General features: G+C 40.2%; 1 protein-coding gene across 5 annotated transcripts in view; it reads left to right on the forward strand.

Annotated features, from left to right (window-relative positions):
* The window catches only part of Grk4 (G protein-coupled receptor kinase 4), a 107857-nt gene that overhangs the window by 34971 nt on the left and 54808 nt on the right, over nucleotides 1–18078 (forward strand). For all 5 annotated transcript variants that reach the window (XM_036201267.1, XM_036201268.1, XM_036201265.1 and 2 more), the window contains exon 5: nucleotides 1390–1496. In XM_036201267.1, the coding sequence (XP_036057160.1) occupies nucleotides 1390–1496 (107 nt within the window). The remainder of the gene's footprint in view (nucleotides 1–1389; nucleotides 1497–18078) is intronic.

Raw genomic sequence — 18078 nt, forward strand, 5'->3', positions numbered from 1 at the left:
GAAAGTTCTCTGGTGTGGACTGGGTATAGAGATACAAATTTAGAGGGCAATTTGATTCTATGTCCTCTTAGCAAAATAATAATATGTTCACCCCAGAAGACTATGAACTCCTGGATCATGAGTTTTGGTCCAGATTTACAGGCATGAGTTTCCTCCCATGGAACTGGCCTTAAATCCAACTGGAAAATGATTTGTTATCCCCATAACATATTATGTCCATGAATATACTTCAATATGCTGTCCATTATTGTAGCTCATAGAGTTTACAGCTGGCTAAGACTGTGGATGACTTTCTTCCTGAGAAGCTTACATGGCACCTTCTGGTACTGTGGAAGCTTCCAGGCCAGTACTAATTAGTTTCTTTGTGTCCTGTGACCAGAGTGTGTAGTATCTGTTTCTAAGTGTATATAGTTCAGTAATGTTAAGTACATTTACACTATTATGTAGAGAACCTTTTTATCTTGCAAAAAGAAAACACTGACATAGCAGTCTGATTTCCTTTGTCTCCCACACATAGCCATCATCCTTCTACTTTCTACCATTTTCAGTTTTACTTCCCACATATATATCCATAAGTGAAATTAATTCTTTTGAGACTGGCTTATTTTATTCAGTGTAATATCCTTAATGATCATTCATGTTGTAGAATGAGTCAAAATTACTTGTCTTAATGTTTTAAAATTAATTAACTGTGCAGAGCTAGAGATTGAACTCAAGGCAAGTAAGTATTATACCACTGGGCTATGTCCTTAGCCCCAAAATATCCTTTTTAAAGTCTTTTCTCAGGCTGGAGAGTTGGCTCAGTGGTTAAGAGCACTGGCTGTCTTCCAGAGGACCTGGGTTCAACTCTCAGTGTCCATGTGATGGCTCACAATGGTCATAACTCCAGTTTCAGGGGATCTGATCCCCTCTTCTGATTTCTGTTGCCACTACACATATGGTGCCCAAACATGCAAATAAAACACCCACATACATAAAACTAAATTATTTTCTCCTTCTTATGTCTGTCCAGCCATCCATTCATGGACATGGACTGTTTTTCATGCTAGGCTTATGCAGTGCTAGGGACTAAATTCAGGGCCTGCTACATGCTAGACAAATACTCTACCTATCAATCACATTCCCAGCTCTGCTAGCAAGAGAGACATGGCAGTAGATGTGGGTGTGTACATTCTTCTCTGAGAGCCTATTTTTTGTTCTATGTGTGTTTTGAGTTTCTAAGAACAGATCTAGAAAGCAGAAAGCAGGCTGAATGCTGGAGGGGGGACTGGGGTGGTACTTTGACTTCTTTCCTATACTTAAAAATTTATAGTAGGCATGACGTTCTTTGTATGATTGGTAAACTATGACAAAACTAATTGTTATGTATTTGGTTTGTGCAACATTTAGAAGTCAGAAGTCTCCTTACCACAGATACCTTCAGCTGTTGTGAAAGACTGTAAATGGAATCTAAAGCGGAATTCCTTCCCTAAAAATGTTTTCCACGAATGCGCTAGGTAAGTGTTCTATGCTCGCTTGGCCTTGCCTATATTATGGGTGTTTGGGTTTGCTGAGACAGGTTCTTATATAGCCCAGATGGGCACCAAATTTACTTTGTAAGCTAAAGTTAGCCTTGAAGCTTTGATCCTTCTGGCCCTACTTGTGAAGTTCTAGGATGGTAAGCATGTGTCATGTGCTATACCTGGCTTGTGTGCTCATTATCTATTGGTAACCTCAAGATAGAAGATGACAAAAAGTTCGTTTTATTTTTTTTATTTTTATTTTATACGAGTTGAATTTTTTTTCCCTTTGAGACAAGGTTTCTCTGTGTAACAGTCCTGGCTGTCCTGGAACTTACTTTGTAGACCAGGCTGTTCTGGAACTCAGAGATCCACCAAAAGGTTTCAGCCAGCACCACCCAGCCTTTGAACTTTCGTTTTTAATTTTGTTTTGTTCTTTTTAAAAATTTTTTTTAAAACAAGTTGAGTTCTTATTTGGATAGTTTTGCAATTAGAATGGTCCCTTTCAGTAATTTTGTGTAGAAATGGATAAGTGAAGAGTAATGATCACATGTACATAAATGTTATACTGAATGGTGTTCAGCCTCAATAGCACAGCATTTCTGTGATAACTCTGGGTCATCTTTCCTCCACATTCCAAAGTGCTTATGTGGAGCTTGAAAGGGGTCTAAAAATACTTTTCTAAACCTAAGCATTTGCTGAAAATGGTTTTTCTTTGGATTTTTGTAGTGTGGACAGGGAAGTTCTTAAGTATGACATTTTGACTAAATTCAGCTTCCACAGGAAAAAAGTAGTTTTCTAAGGAAATCTAGTAAAAGGAAGTGGCGTTTTGTGTAGCTGTGTGGATAGTCACTTGTCTCACAGAAAGGAAACTAAGGCCCAGGGACATGTGGAAAAGCTTGTCCTGAGCTCTGGGAATATTTTAGTACTATTTTCATTGTGGTTTTAAGATTGCTCTGGTTAGATGTGGCTCATCACTGTACCTCCTGCATGCAGTGGGTAGTGGCAGAAGGAGCATGGTCTGAGGCAGACTTTTACTTCATACTGTCTCTTGGGGGCTGGAGAGATGGCTCAGCGGTTAAGAGCACTGGCTGTTCTTCCAGAGGACCTGGGTTCAATTCCCAGCACCCACATGGCAGCTCACAACTGTGTGTAACTTTAGTTCTGGGACACCTAGCACCCTCACACAGACATAAATTCAGGAAAAAACACCAATGCACATATAAATAAATAAATTTTAAAAAAAAGACCTTGTCTCCAAAAGAGCAAACAACAACAAAACCCAACAATACAGAACAGAAATGAAAAACAAAAAGAGAAAACATACAAAATCTCCAGCTGCAATTTAGAGAGAGCTTGGATGGAGGGAAAGTATATGCAAAAGCTGCCCTATATAATTGGGTGTTATCTGGCCCACCAATCTATAAAGTAGGATATACACAACATCAATCCATTATCTTCTTTTTTTCTCTTTAAGGGTTTCTCTGTGTAGCTCTGGCTGTCCTAAAATTCCAGGCTGACCTGGAACTCAGAAATCCTCCTGCCTCTGCCTCCTGAGTGTCCATCACCACCATCCATTCACAATCCATTATCAAGTGGAAGTCCTGAAGGCACAAGCATGTTAATGAAGAAGTTGTCCAAATGCCTGTGGTTTCTATTTCCATCACAATGCCATCTGCTCCCAAACATGCACCTTTAGTCTCATGTGATATGCTCTATGATCAGTTGACTAAGACCTGGTTTACTAAATGGCTCTGCATGTTATACAGGCATCACCAAAAGCTGTTTCTGAGACACCCCTGAAAGATAGTGGTAAAGGGAAATCTTCCCAGTGGGCAGAACTTTGGGCAGTATCCATGGTCATACATTTTGTTTGAAAGGAGATATGGCCATATGTGTAATTTATGGACTGTAGCCAATGGATTGACTGGATGGTCAGAGACTTGGATTTTGTAGCATGATTGGAAAATTGGTGAGAAAGACATTTGGGGAAAAAAAAATATGGATCTCTTGAGATGGGTAAAGGATATGAAGATACATGTGTCTCATGTAAATGCTCATCCAAAGATGACTTAAGCAGAGAAAGAGTTCAGCCATCCCTCTCATTGCCTAAGAACAGAGTGGTCTTAGTTGCAGAATGGATGTTATGCATGGGCTTGACAATGGCTACAGCTGTTGCTCAGTGCCAGATCTGTCAGAGATATGACACCATTTCCCAGGGTGACCAGCCTGGTGGCAGGTTGACTACATTGGATACTTTCTCTATGGAAAGGATGATTTGTTTTTACTGGAGTGTTGTATATGTGGTGGGGGTTCACATGGGTCCATGGAAGGAAGGCACAAAGGCACTCTAAGGATGAAATTTTTAGCCTTTCCAGCTGCAGATGGATCAGTCTCTGGTGGACTGACTCACTGTAGCTTAGCAAAAGGACCTTTTATTGTTATAAAATTCACACCTTTAGCAAGTCAGTTCCATATACCAAAACCTTTATCTAAGCCCCCCAAAGGGACAATGCCAAATGCAAATTCTCAGTTAAAAGACGTCCTGGTTTGCCGGGTCCACTCTCAGCCAAGTTTTGCATAGGCTCTGAACCCCTAGGAAACACTCAGATAAAGACTTCAAACAGAGGGGTTGGGGATTTAGCTCAGTGGTAGAGCACTTGCCTAGCAAGCACAAGGCCCTGGGTTCAGCCCTCAGCTCAGACAAAAAGAAGAAGAAAAATAAAAGACTTCAAACAGAAAGTATCAGAGACAAAAGGTAGCAATCACAGAAGGCAGATTAAAGCTAGGTGGTAACACTCCAGAATCAAACCAGCTGCAGAAATCTTCAGGATTTCCCCCAACATATCCCCTTTTCTTCTATGCAACAATTAATTATATTGATATTATGTAGGTTTACAGCATATACAGCCTTTTCTCTTTTGTTTATCAATCTTAAAGCATTTTAAAGCTGATAAGGTTACTAAGGTTACTATTCCTAACACAAAAGTAACACTTACCTAAACAAGAAATCTATTCAAGTGATTTTACAGGGTTGAATGAGGTTGTAGTATCTGTATGGCTTTCCATATCAGGTAACTTTTTTGTGAAAGTTTCATAAATTTTTTACTGTAAATCATAAATCATTTGAGAAGAATTAGGGTGACCCTTCAAATGCATCTTAACCTTTTCCCAATCATACTTGCTATTATTGAACTTTAAAGGAGTAATACAATAGGATGTAACATTCCAATCACATTTTAATTTTATCTGCTCCTTCAGTATTTCTTTGTATTTACACACTGTATGGCTTATGTCAGGCCTCTTGCTAGCTAGGTCTTATACTTCAATATTTCTAACTGATCTCTTAACAATATAACAGCTTGTCTCAAATCAACTAGTTCATTACTAGCTCACTATTTTCTTTTGTTCAGTTCAAAGTTCTGTAGAATGTTTATGTCAGTCTCTAAAGAACTCAGCAGTTTGAATTTCTTTATGAAGGACCACTCTGGCTGTTGCAGTAGTAGCAGTCAATTCAATAATTCCCCATAACAACTGCAGTAATCAGTCCAACAATTTGACATGTTCTTAATAGTCTTTTTTGTTTGTTTGTTTTTTGAGACAGGGTTTCTCTGTGTAGTTTTGGTGCCTGTCCTGGAACTCACTTGGTAGCCCAGGCTGGCCTCAAACTCAGAGAGATCTGCCTGGCTCTGCCTCTCAAGTGCTGGGATTAAAGGTGTGCACCACCACCGCCCGGCTCTTCTTAATATTCTTTCAGTGAGCTTCTGTACCAAGATCATCACAGTGAGTTTTGCCATGGCCTTGACAACTGCACAGGTATCCAGATTGTTGGCCTTATTCTAAGAACATAAAAACTTTCAGAAGTTTAAAGACATACTAGCATTAATACAACTATGAATAGTATAGCATTCATAAGTGATGCTATAATTCTTAGGGTGCCATTGTATGGGCCCCTTCAGTAGCAAGTAAGGCAATGGTACACATGCCATAAAAGGATGGCTTTGATTTAGTCTAAAAGACCAAGTATACTTATCATCTTTAATGTTTAACTTTCCTTCCCATGGTTTAAGAGGGTGGAAGGTTGCCAGGTGGTGGTGGAGCATGCCTTTACTCCCAGCACTCGGGAGGCAAAGCCAGGCGGATCTCTGTGAGTTTGAGGCCAGCCTGGGCTACCAAGTGAGTTCCAGGAAAGGCACAAAGCTACACAGAGAAACCCTGTCTCGAAGGAAAAAAAAAAGAGGGTGGAAGCCACTTGCTAATTTCTACAAGTTAATCTGAATTGAACCTGATATTCCAACTCCATGCCATTGGATAGGATCATTAACAGAAGAACTAATTTCTACAGTTCAATTCAAACTATACTGCTTCCATCTTAACTCTGAGCGAGAATATTTTCCTTGAGGGGAGCCATTAGGGCTCTAATAAATGACATCTCTGTAGGAGATATTAACACTTGAGGTTTCTCATTCTTACATTGTTGCCAGTGTACCCAGTCAGATTCCTTGATGGTAACCCTCATCTTACAGAATGGTAGATTTATGAAACTAGCAGCATTAATCTCCTGTCCTTTGAAACCAGATGCATGAAGCATATAAAAATAATATAAAAAATGATTATGATAATCTTGGGTAGTATTGACTGTAGATAGCCACACTTGAAAGATCATATCTAGGACTGGAGAGATGGCTCTGGTTAAGAGCACTGACTGTTCTTCCAGAGGTCCTAAGTTCAATTCCCAGCAACCACATGGTGGCTCATAATCATCTACAAGGAGATCTGGTGCCCTCTTCTGGCCTGCAGGCCAAACACTCGTTGTATACAAAGTAAATAAATAAAAATTTAAAAAAAAAAAAGAGAAAGGTCATATCTAAACATTGAATTCCAATCCCCATACAAATAGGAATCCCTTGTACACTCACAGTATAATTTTTAATCTCTTTACCCTCCTCCATTGACTGAGCAGGACCTTGGTTGTCATAAGGACCAAGTAGCCAAGAAGATTCATTAACCACCACAGGAATATCTGTATCTCTCCAACTTACTGCTACGTTAATTGGAGGATTAGGAATAAAGTCCCAGTAAGTATGATCAATTCCCGTTACCTGTACAGTTTTCACAGATAACATGGCAAGGAACAGATTTGTAGCATTTACAGGTCTTTGAGTCATTCCAATTATTGCCTCCCCTTCGTCACACAAATTCTTAAGCTGTCCTGTAGCTGTAAGTTTCTCCGGTCCCACCCAGCTGTAGTTGAGTTTTCCTGCCTGGCCCAGTCAGGACAAATCTCTCTTACCCGCCAGTCCCACAGTAGCTCAGACCCAACCAAGAAAGCACACAGAGACTGATATTGCTTACAAACTGTATGGCCGTGGCAGGCTGCTTGTTATCTACCTTGGCTTCTTGTTATCTACTTCTTCTATCTTAAATTACCCATTTCTGTTAGTCTATACTTTGCCACATGGCTTGTGGCTTACCAGTGTCTTTACATGTTGCTTCTCCTGGCGGCAGCTGGCAGTGTCTCTCTCCAGCCTTCTACTTCCCAGAATTCTCTTCTCTCTTGTCCCGCCTATACTTCCTGCCTGGCCACTGGCCAATCAGAACTTTATTTACACAAAGCGATATCCACAGCACTTCCCTTTTTCTTTTTTTTTTTAAGGAAGGTTTTAACTTTTACATAGTACAATTACATATAACAAAACAATTATCAAGCAAGAATTACAGTTACAATATTAAAGAAGATATCCTATCTATCTTATATTTGTGAGTCTAAGGTTTTTATATCTAACTTGTCTTTTATCATAAGTAAGGAAATTATAACTATCTAGTCTTCAACCACATCAAAGACCTCAGAAGGACATAATATTACCTGAGAACCGGGAGAAGGATGCAAGCAACTTTTGGGAGTCTTGCAGGGTAGACAGAGACAGCTGGCAGCCTGGACAGTCACCTAATGTTCCTTTGTAAAGTTGGGGCATTTGTCTTCAGCCCACAGGGCTAGAGTCTCTTGGTCACTTCTCTCAGTGTCCTGTAGAATGTCTGGCAGTTTCCTCTGCAAAGCAGGAACCTGAAGGACCATTTTGTCAAGCAAAGTTTAGTGGTCACCTTTCTATGGGTCCTGCACGTCCAGTCGATCAAGCAGTCTATACAAGAACAGTTTCTTGCCCAGATGGCTATTTTTGCCAAGGTGAAGATAAACTCCATATGAAGTGTCTTCAATGCCCATCCTCCTCTCTGAAGTAAATTGGTGCTGCCAGGAGCAGACATGTCTCACTGTCCAGAAAGTCTAAATTTTAAAAGTATTTTAAATGTCATATTCTGTAGGTCTTTGATGTATTTGAAGATTACCTATCTATCTGAAATATGTCTATGTATATCTAGAAGACTTAACTAACATGGCTACGAGTATGATTATCATAGATGACTAATTATTAATCTATTTTTAATTATCCATTTCAATTTAAAATGAGCTACACAAACATAATACCTTAAACACGATTAGAAATATACACACAGTATAACAAAATTAACTTTAAGTTTGTATCAATAGACTGAAATCTATACCAATGTAAAACATTTTAAACAAGTTGTTGCTCTTTAGAAGTAAGTTCCTTAATCTACCCTTTCATCCTATTATATCTGTATCATATCCCCTTTTCTTCTTTAGAAAGAGATCTCATTTATAATCAAACTGCTTTAAAGAAAAATATTGGTTTTTCTCTGTTCCACACCAGAGGGCTCTTCTGATTTGGGACACAAGAATCTCTTAACCTTTTTTTTTAGCAATATGTCTGGGTTTAGAGAAGGAGTGAGCCAATTCCATCTCCAAAGCCAGCTTGATAATTTTGGGAATGTGGGCGTAGTTTCTCTTACTACTTCCTGCTGGAGGGGGGTACTGTATCTTATGAGGACACAAAGAAAATTTTAGGATTATGGAGTAGTCCATTAGGGTGAACCTCTGAGCCAGTTGCCTTGAAACCATTTTGGATGTTGGATCAACTGGGCCATGGTGTCATCGGAGACCTTTCAGGTGGTCTTGGCTGATCAAACCTGATGTATCTTAATCTGGAACAAATCCATAGCCTCTGGCTTTCTGTGGAAACAAAATCAGATACTCTTTTCCAAAGCAACATATCGTTATATCCAAATTTTGAAGTCAAGTTACCTTTAAAATTTACATATTTGTTTAACTCAACAGCTTTTATGATCAAATCTTTTTCTGCAGTTAAAAATCCCAAAGACAACATAAACCAGATTCTCTGTGTAATATCCATCTTTGTAAGACTGAAGCGCCACTGTGGCTGCTGGCTCCACCCACCTCAGCTTTCCAACATGGCGGTGGTACAGTTTACTGCCAGCTCTGGGTCTGGAGCCGTATGTACCATCAACTATCAGAAGCAGTTCTATCAAAGCAGTGCATAGTCCAGAAACCCTTTTTTTTTTTTTTTTTTTTTAAAAAAAAAAAAAAAAACTAGCAAAGGCTAAATCTACCATGCAGCAGAGTAAAGTGCTGCTTGTAGACTCCTCATTCCCGCCACACTGCAGGTCAGACACACAAGCCAGGAACCCGCCACAGTAGCTCAAACTGGCAGGCTGCCGCTAACTTGAGAGAGACAACTAGGAAGTTGTTTTTAGCTCCGTTTTAGAATCTTTTTTCTCAGGTTTTAGGTGGAAATTCTTGCCAACACGTTGGACGCCATTTGTAGTTGAGTTTTCCTGCCTGGCCCAGTCAGGACAAATCTCTCTTACCCGCCAGTCCCACAGTAGCTCAGACCCAACCAAGAAAGCACACAGAGACTGATATTGCTTACAAACTGTATGGCCGTGGCAGGCTGCTTGTTATCTACCTTGGCTTCTTGTTATCTACTTCTTCTATCTTAAATTAACCCATTTCTGTTAGTCTATACTTTGCCACATGGCTTGTGGCTTACCAGTGTCTTTACATGTTGCTTCTCCTGGCGGCGGCTGGCAGTGTCTCTCTCCAGCCTTCTACTTCCCAGAATTCTCTTCTCTCTTGTCCCGCCTATACTTCCTGCCTGGCCACTGGCCAATCAGAACTTTATTTACACAGAGCGATATCCACAGCACCCAGCCCTGCAGTCTTTTGGCCATTTATAAAACAATCACTCAGAGGCTTAATATTAATTGCAAATTATATGCCCTATGGGTCAGGCTTCTTGCTAGCTAGCTCTTATAACTTAACTCAACCCATTTCTATTAATCTATATATTGCCATGTGGGCCATGCCATTACCCGTCTGCTGGCATGTAACTCCTTCGGCTGTGGGCTGGCGTCTCCCCTGACTCCACTCTTCATCTCATCCTCAGTTCGAATGTACCGCCTAACCTTATCCTGCCCTGCTATAGGCCAATACAGCTTTATTTATCAACCAATCATAGTAACACATATTCATGGTGTACAGAAAGATATCCTACAGCAGTGTCCCCAGGTGGGAGGATTAGCTGTCTGCTCCAAAGGCCTTAAGTATCTTTTCTTTCCCAGAGGCATCTCAGCAGTCAAAGAATTCAAGAGACTCCTCTTGCTCATACCGAATTTTTATCAATGTTGATGGGATCCACAACCTTTTATCTCCTTTGGAAACATAAGCATACCCTCAGCCCAATCTTAACACATTTTTTTGGTTCTTATTTTGATGTTTAAACATCAATTTATCAGTTTTTCCACAATCCAGTGTTTTTCAGTAGCTGTTGTCCCTGTTTCATTAGCATTTAAAAAATTTAAAGTTAGCAAAGCATTATCCAATCTATCCCTGGGGGTCCTTATAGCCTCCTTCTATTTAACAAGCATCTCCTTTAGAGTGTGATTAGATCTTTCAACAATTGCTTGTCCTGTAGGATTATATGGTATCCCTGTAATGTGTTATATGTTGTAATGTGTAAAAAAATTGTTTTATTTTACTGGAAATATTAGCTAGGGCAATACCAGTTTTAATTTGTATCAGTATGTACATTACAGCCATTGTTTCTAATAAATATGTAATTATAGAATTAATTAAGCCTTTTCAGAGCTTAAAGCAGATGCCCATTGAAATCTAGAGTATGTATCATGGTATGATGAATATATTTTAATTTTCCAAATTCTGCTAAATGAAATACACCCATTTGCTAAATTTCATTTCTTTGTGTACCTTTAAGATTAGTTTCTGCAGGTAAAGGAACTTGATTATTCAAAGCAGGACAGTCTTTTTATAATTTCCTTAGCTTATTGCCAAGTAATTGCAAATCTTTTCCTTAAGCCCCAATTATTAACATACTATTTCTTATGAAATTCTGAAGCTTCCTACAAATTTTCTATCAGTAATTGATCAATCTCTTCATTTCCTTTTGCTAATGACCCAGGCAACCCAATATGGGATCAAATATGAGTGATGTATAATGGCTAATTTCTGTCTTGGATTGCTTGTTGTAGTTGCATAAATATCAAAATCAGTTCTGAATTATCAGGAATATGTTCAGCAGTATCTATATGTAATACAACCCTTTCTGCATATTGAGAATCAGTAATTAAGAGACTCATTAAAGTCTAATAATACCAGAATAGCATACAACTCTGATTTTTTAAGTGAATCATATGGACTTTGAATTACTTTACTGATGTTTCCTGCTTTATAACCAGCCAAACCTAATTTGTTTGCATCAGTATAAAATGTAAGAGCTCTAGAAATAGGTGCTCTTTTCACTATGTGGGAAAAAACCCATTCAGTTCTTTTTATAAAAGTTGCTTACTTTTTGGATTTTTGTTGTTAATTTCTCTTAATTACTACAAGCTCTTTTCCAATAATCATTAACCACCCATAACTGTACAATTTCAGCATTAGTATTGGGTACTACAATTTCAGCTGGATACATTCCTGACAATTAAGTCTCGTTTTGTTTTGTTGTTTTTCAAGACAGGGTTTCTCTGTGTAGCTTTGTGCCTTTCCTGGAACTCGCTTTGTAGACTAGGCTGGCCTCGAACTCATAGAGATCTGTCTGGCTCTGCTTCCCTAGTGCTGGGATTAAAGGCACGAGGCACCACCACCCGGCGACAATTAAGTCTTTTATTCCCTTTATGATTAATTCAGAAACCTTTTCTATATAGGTTTTTAACTTTTTACTCTGTTTGTGAGCTAGAAAAATCCATTCCACAATATTATCCTCCCTTTGCATAATGAGTCCATCAGGGGAATGATTAGAAGGTACAATTACTAAAATACATTTACTTGTGAGATCTCTATTTGTCCTTAAGGCCCTGTACAATTAATCCACTCTGTACTCTGTTTTACCTGAGATGAGGTTCCAGTGCATACAAATAGAGTAGAGACTTTTTGTAAAGGCCAATTGTGATTATAAGAATTTTGAAAATTTACAGATATATCAGCTTTAATGTCTAGTAAGCATGAAATTTCAGTGCCATTTACTTGTAATTTTAACTTTGGCCTCTTATCATTAATAACAGTTTGTCAAACTATTTTCTTTCCAGTATTTCCAAAACCTCTTGTCCTATATATTGGAGCTGCTTTACCTTTAAAATCTGGAAGTAGCCCGGCGGTGGTGGTGCACGCCTGTAATCCCAGCACTGGGAGGCAGAGGCAGGCGGATCTCTGTGAGTTCGAGGCCAGCCTGGGCTACAGAGTGAGTTCCAGGAAAGGCACAAAGCTACACAGAGAAACCCTGTCTCGAAAAATAAAAAACAAACAAACAAACAAAAATCTGGAAGTAATAACAATTGAGCAAGTTTACCACCTGCATTTATTTACATAAGCCATCTGTGGAAGCATTAAAATTAACAGTCTCTATAGATCTTAGGAGGCAATTTTATGCAATACTATGGAGTACTTTTATAAAAATTTTTAGAGAGAGGATCGGTTTCTATAGATCCCAAGTATCATGTTAATGTAACTTGTCAATTATTAACAGTGTGGATCAAACAATTTACCTGTATTTTATTTAGTGGAAAATTTTTTTTAAAAGATTTATTTATTTATTATGTATACAGAAGAGGGCACCAGATCTCATTACAGATGGTGTGAGCCACCATGTGGTTGCTAGGAATTGAACTCAGGACCTCTGGAAGAGCAGTTGGTGCTCTTAACCTCTGAGCCATCTCTCCAGCCCAGGAAAAATAATTTTTGTAAGCTCTTTATCAGTAAGAGATCATTTTTTATGAGCTTTTACCTTAGTAACCATTAATAACCCAATCTGTTTCAGGTGATGCATTTTTTATAGAATTTAACAAAAATTCCTAGAAAGCAACATAAAGAGAAGAGCCAAATTTTTAGTAACGATAAACAGAGTAGTGTTATGATATTGCACATGAGAGGCCCTGTCTGGCTGGGCCAGGGAATCCCATGTGTGAGGAAAAATAATGCTGGGCAGATGCAGCCACAGGCTGAGGTGTGTGGACAATCACTCATACCCCAGGCACTGCATCCATGTGGAAATGAATTTATTATAATAGAGAGATAAAGAGAAAGATAGGGAAAGAGGGAGGCAGTAAGATGGGGGGGGGCAAGGATTCATACCTCCTGGGAATAGAGAGAGTGTGGGGGGGAGGGGCAGTTTTCTTTTTAAAGGGGACTTCACGTCAGGATATTGGGCAGGTCTCCAAGGAGCAGGATTTCAAGGGGCAGGTCGGAATACTAACATTCTTACATTTTGATTATTATAAAAAGGTGAGTTATGGATCACAAGTGTAGGAACAAGGGCACTGAATTGAGACTGTTTCACACTAACAAGGGGTGAAATGGGGAGGGGGAAGCCCAGAGTTACACATGGCGGCAGGAGATCTCAGCTGTCTGTTCCTTGAGGGACCTGAGAAGGCAGGTTGCAGCAGTGATGTTCCAGGAGCTTGGGGGAATGGCATGCCAAATCGGGAGTACAGAAGCCATGGCATCTGCTGTTTCTCTGGAGGTCAGGCAGGAGGAGTGAACCTGTAAAATATGCTCGAAAAATAGGTGGGGTCAAAAATGGTCTCTAGAGATTGTTAGTTTTGATCAGTCCATGTTTCTTGATACAGTGGCAGAACTTTTCCCAGGAGCCTGTAGGTATCTGTAAGACAGCTGGAATAGATTTATATCATAGCAAAAGGGTTAAAAATCCATAGAAATTTAAGGACTCTTTGTAGTCAATGCTCTATCAGTTTATCAAAACTGTATTTACCAATACTAAAAATTTGAACCTCTGGAGTTATATATGAAACCAGTCTATCCTGTACAAAACCTATACCATGAAGTCTGTGAATGAGGCATACCTGTCTGTATTTTTAACAGGAAATTTATTAATGAGCTATTAGGGTGCTTGTAATCTTGGGATTGGGGCTGTTAAACTGATACCTTAGTCATCAAACATCATCAGATCTGAGAAGGATAAATTTAAGAAGTAAGACAGCTTCCCAGCTACCTAGGTAGCAATCCCAAGTCTGTCCATGGTCATTGAGGGGAACAGAAGCCCCAAAGGCAGCACTTGTTCAGCTGATAGGCCCAGAAGATCTGACAGATTTTTTTTTTTTTTTCTGGGAAGTAGAAATTTGAGGAGATCATCCTACTTATCTTTGCAGAGAGGACAAGCCATCTCCCCTTATTCACAGTCTGGACAGGATCTCAGTTTTTCATTGTGTGGCCAGCCTTGCCATAAGCTTCCAGGTAGAAATTCTTCGGTGGCCATCTAACTTCTTGGAGAAGATACAGGATGCTTCTAGGAGCTGAAATGTCTCTCTATCATAAAGAACTTTCATATTAAATGCCATATTCTCAGATCTCTAAAGGTGTTTGAGGACTAGGGGAACAAAATCTGTTAGATGTATTTAAATTAACTTTGAGAGCATATATATAAATTAAATCTGAATATGCAGGTTTCCCAGTTGGTCACAGCTTAATGAAGTTAGCAAGGACAAGGTGGCTTACATTCTTAAGCCTGAACAGACCTTGAGTAAGGAGAGACATTTTTTTAAGCCATTGACTGTCATATATGATTCTATTACCTTTTTTTTTTTTTTTTTTTTTTTTTTTGAGACAGAGTTTCTCTATGTAGTTTTGGTGCCTGTCCTGGATCTTGCTCTGCAGACCAGGCTGGCCTCAAACTCACAGAGATCCACCTGCCTCTGTCTCCTGAGTGCTGGGATTAAAGGCGTGTGCCATTGCCGCCTGGCTCTATTACCATTTTTAAGGCCCTGTAGTTGTAGTTCTGATCTTTGAGTACAACCAGATTTTAATCCTGAATGATTTATATAGAAATAATTATTTCTTAGGGTCATATAGTAGCTCTTTGGTTCTGCATGAAGAAGGTCAAGTGTCTTATCTTATTTCAATATTGGGTCCATTTTCCTAGTATATTAATGGGCATTTGGTAGCCAATTTGGTCCCCTACACCAGGAGTTCCACCGTTAACTCGGCCCTCTAGCCTATCTTGGGAACAAGGAGCAAAGGACAACATATTTTTCTCCATAACTGCTTCAAGCTGAAACAGGATGTAGATGGTCAGAGAGCCTAGGAAGGCCAAAAGATTGGTCAAAGGTAAGGAAGGAACCCAGGCAATGGAGTATTTTTCAGAAGTATGTAGTCATCTGGCCTAGCTGTAGAGAAAGGAAATAATTACGTTTGGCTGGACTGTTCCGCATCAGCCTTTAGCGTGTCCATGTCGTCTAATGAGTTGAAGTTAGTAGCCAATGCCTGAATGTGTCAGTCATCCAGAAGGAAGCCCACTGAAACAGACACAGACTAGAAACAAGAGTTAAAATTTATGAATTTATTTGGAACCTCTTGGGAAAGGGAGACCAGGAGAGAGAGAAATACCATCCTCAAGAACAGACATGTGAGGAAACCCATTTGTCTGGAGCCATTTGACCTCTGTGAAGTAGATCCAATGGTTTCTTTTGATCCTGTGAAGTTTATATGAATTTTTAGTTCATAAAAGGACATAAAAGTTTTAGATAAATTAGTATTACCAGTCAGTACTGAAATCCAAACTGTAAAAAAGCAGGTGATAGGTAACCAAGGAAAATTTAAAATCCTGAGCTTGTGACCCAAATAGTTTCAGAATTGTATGAATGTTAAAATCTGAAAATTTAAAATCTTAATATAATGATATCACCTACATGTGGTTTCACTGATGCCCTGGAGGGGAGCACATACCTCTCTGGGCCCTGCCCACACAAGTGGCCTTGGAGTCAGATTGGCTAGAGTACCAAGTGCCCCATGCGTGCTTGAGCCACTGACAGGAAGTGGATTTTTGCTGCCCTTAATAAAGATGGCAGTGAGGTCATATGACCTGCCTGTCTTGACCTTAGTAAAGATGGCATCTGCCTGACTTCGTGATGGCCCTTATCAAATATGGTAACTGACCAGGTGGTCATTTTTTTTTTATTTTTATTTTTTTAAGACAAAGTGAACAGTTAAGGAACAGATAAATTGAAGCATTTAAAAGTCAGTCAGATGGGTTGGGTAGAGCGCTTGCCTAGCAAGCGCAAGGCCCTGGGTTCGATCCTCAGCTCAAAAAAAAAAAGAAGAAAAAAGTCAGTCAGAAACAAGTTTATGTGGCCATCTCCTGAGCCCTGGTAGCATGGCAGCAGCAGAGGAAAGATGGGCTGCTGGAGAAGGGAAGAGCTTGGCTCAGCGTGCCTTGCACTGAGCAGTGGCCGGAGCAGTGGTGGTGGCAGTGTTGGCAGGGCAAGGAAGAAGAGTGAGAAACGGAACAGAGACAGAACAGTATGAGACAGCAATGGTGAAGGGATTAGGCTGCTGCAGAGGCAAGGGATGAAGGGCACTTTTAAAGGGTACACATGCTATGGAAACAGAGTAGCAGGCGGGAGAGAGGACCCCCCAGTCGCACCCCCCCCCCCCCCCCAGTGCAGCATGGTGCGAGCTTGACCCAACAGTATGAGCAGCATTATCAACAGTGGCAGAAATACAGCCAAGTGACCAGATATTTATGTGGCTAGTCCACCACCCCTTTCAATTGGCAGCTGCTAGGGTGGGGCTCAGGGCTGTGCACCAAGGTCCTGTGGGTGGAACAGACAGATGAGGTCCTGGCAACAGAGTTAAGTGACAGTGAGAAAAGATTTAAGAGATAAAATTACAGACAAGGAGAGGAATTTGGCAAGGGACAAAGAGAACAAACTTTGCCTGGTGGGCAAAAGAAAGGAATCTGGTGACAGGTGATGATGTAATTGCTTAGCAGAGACTGGAGGAACATGGGGAGCGTGTGATGAGGAAGGAGATGAAATAGGAGAGGGTAGGCACATTTTCCACAGTGAGGTACAAGGTCCAGTGGACTGACTTCTAGCATCCAAGAGGGTCAGCAAGGACAGATGAACGGTGCAAGATAGTCAATGGACCGTTGTAACAAAGGCTATGGGCCATGGAATGAGTGGGCACATACTATTTCTATATGCCATCGCATAGGGGTGGGGGCCGGAGGGCTTAAAGCCGAAAGATACATGTAGATACTTTGGAAGACCTTGGTGGAGAGATGAACGAATCTCAGTTGTGGGAAATGCCCAGAAGGGAAGGGAGGAATCTTATCAGTGGGTGAAAAGCCCCAGCAGTCATCCAGGCAGAGTTCCTGAGACTGCTGGCAGGCAGGAGAAAGCAACGGGAGGGCCTGCCGAGGTCAACCAATGCCAACCTTATGACACTGCATGCGGGAGGCCCCGATTGACCAGGCCAGGGTTTTCCAAGTGTGAGGGAAAACATGCTGGGCAGACAGCTGCGGGCTGAGGCTTGTGGACAGTCACTCTTACCCCAGGCACTGCATCCACATGGAAATAAGTTTATTATAATGGAGAGGTGAAGAGAAAGATAGGGAAAGAGGGAGGCAGAAAGAAAGAGGGATGGGGGGAGCAAAGTGGTCCAGGGTGTGCATCTTGTGTGAATGGAGAGAGAATGATCTGGGGGTAGGGGTAGGGGTGGGATGGGCAGTTTTCTTTTTTAAAGGGAACTTGATGTCAGGATGCTGGGTGGGTCTCCAAGGGGCTGATTTCCAAGGGGCGGGTCAGAATACTAACAAGAAGAACAAATAATATATATATATATATATAGTTTAAAATCATGAATTTTATTCTTTTAGTTCATTTACTATGAAATTTAAACATCAATTATATAATCAAGAGAAGAGAACATCTTTATACAGTGAATGACTAATATCTCTGGAAATTCAAACAGCATTGACTTTATGCCTTGACCACAGGTTTTTTTGTTTTTGTTTTTTGTTGTTTTGTTTTTGTTTTTTGAGACAGGGTTTCTCTGTGAAACAGTCGTGGCTATCCTGGAACTCACTCTGTAGACCAGGCTGGCCTTGAACTCACGGAGATCTGCCTGCCTGCCTCTGCCTCCTGAGTGCTGGGATTGAAGACAAGCACCACTACCACCTGACCTCCACAACTGTTTTTTTTATTAGAAGTTTGGCTTGTTTAAAATTTTTTATTTCTCCCATGAAGGGACCATTGATAATGAGTTATTCCCACTACTAGGGAAAAAAATAAAAACCATTTCCTACAAAGGGTCTTTGATATTGAGTTATTTTTGCTCTGAGGGAAAAAGCAAGAACATTTTAATTTTTTTTATTTATTTTTTAAAGATATATTT

This window comes from Onychomys torridus, chromosome 10 (genome assembly GCF_903995425.1).
Source record: "Onychomys torridus chromosome 10, mOncTor1.1, whole genome shotgun sequence".
NCBI lineage: Eukaryota > Metazoa > Chordata > Mammalia > Rodentia > Cricetidae > Onychomys > Onychomys torridus.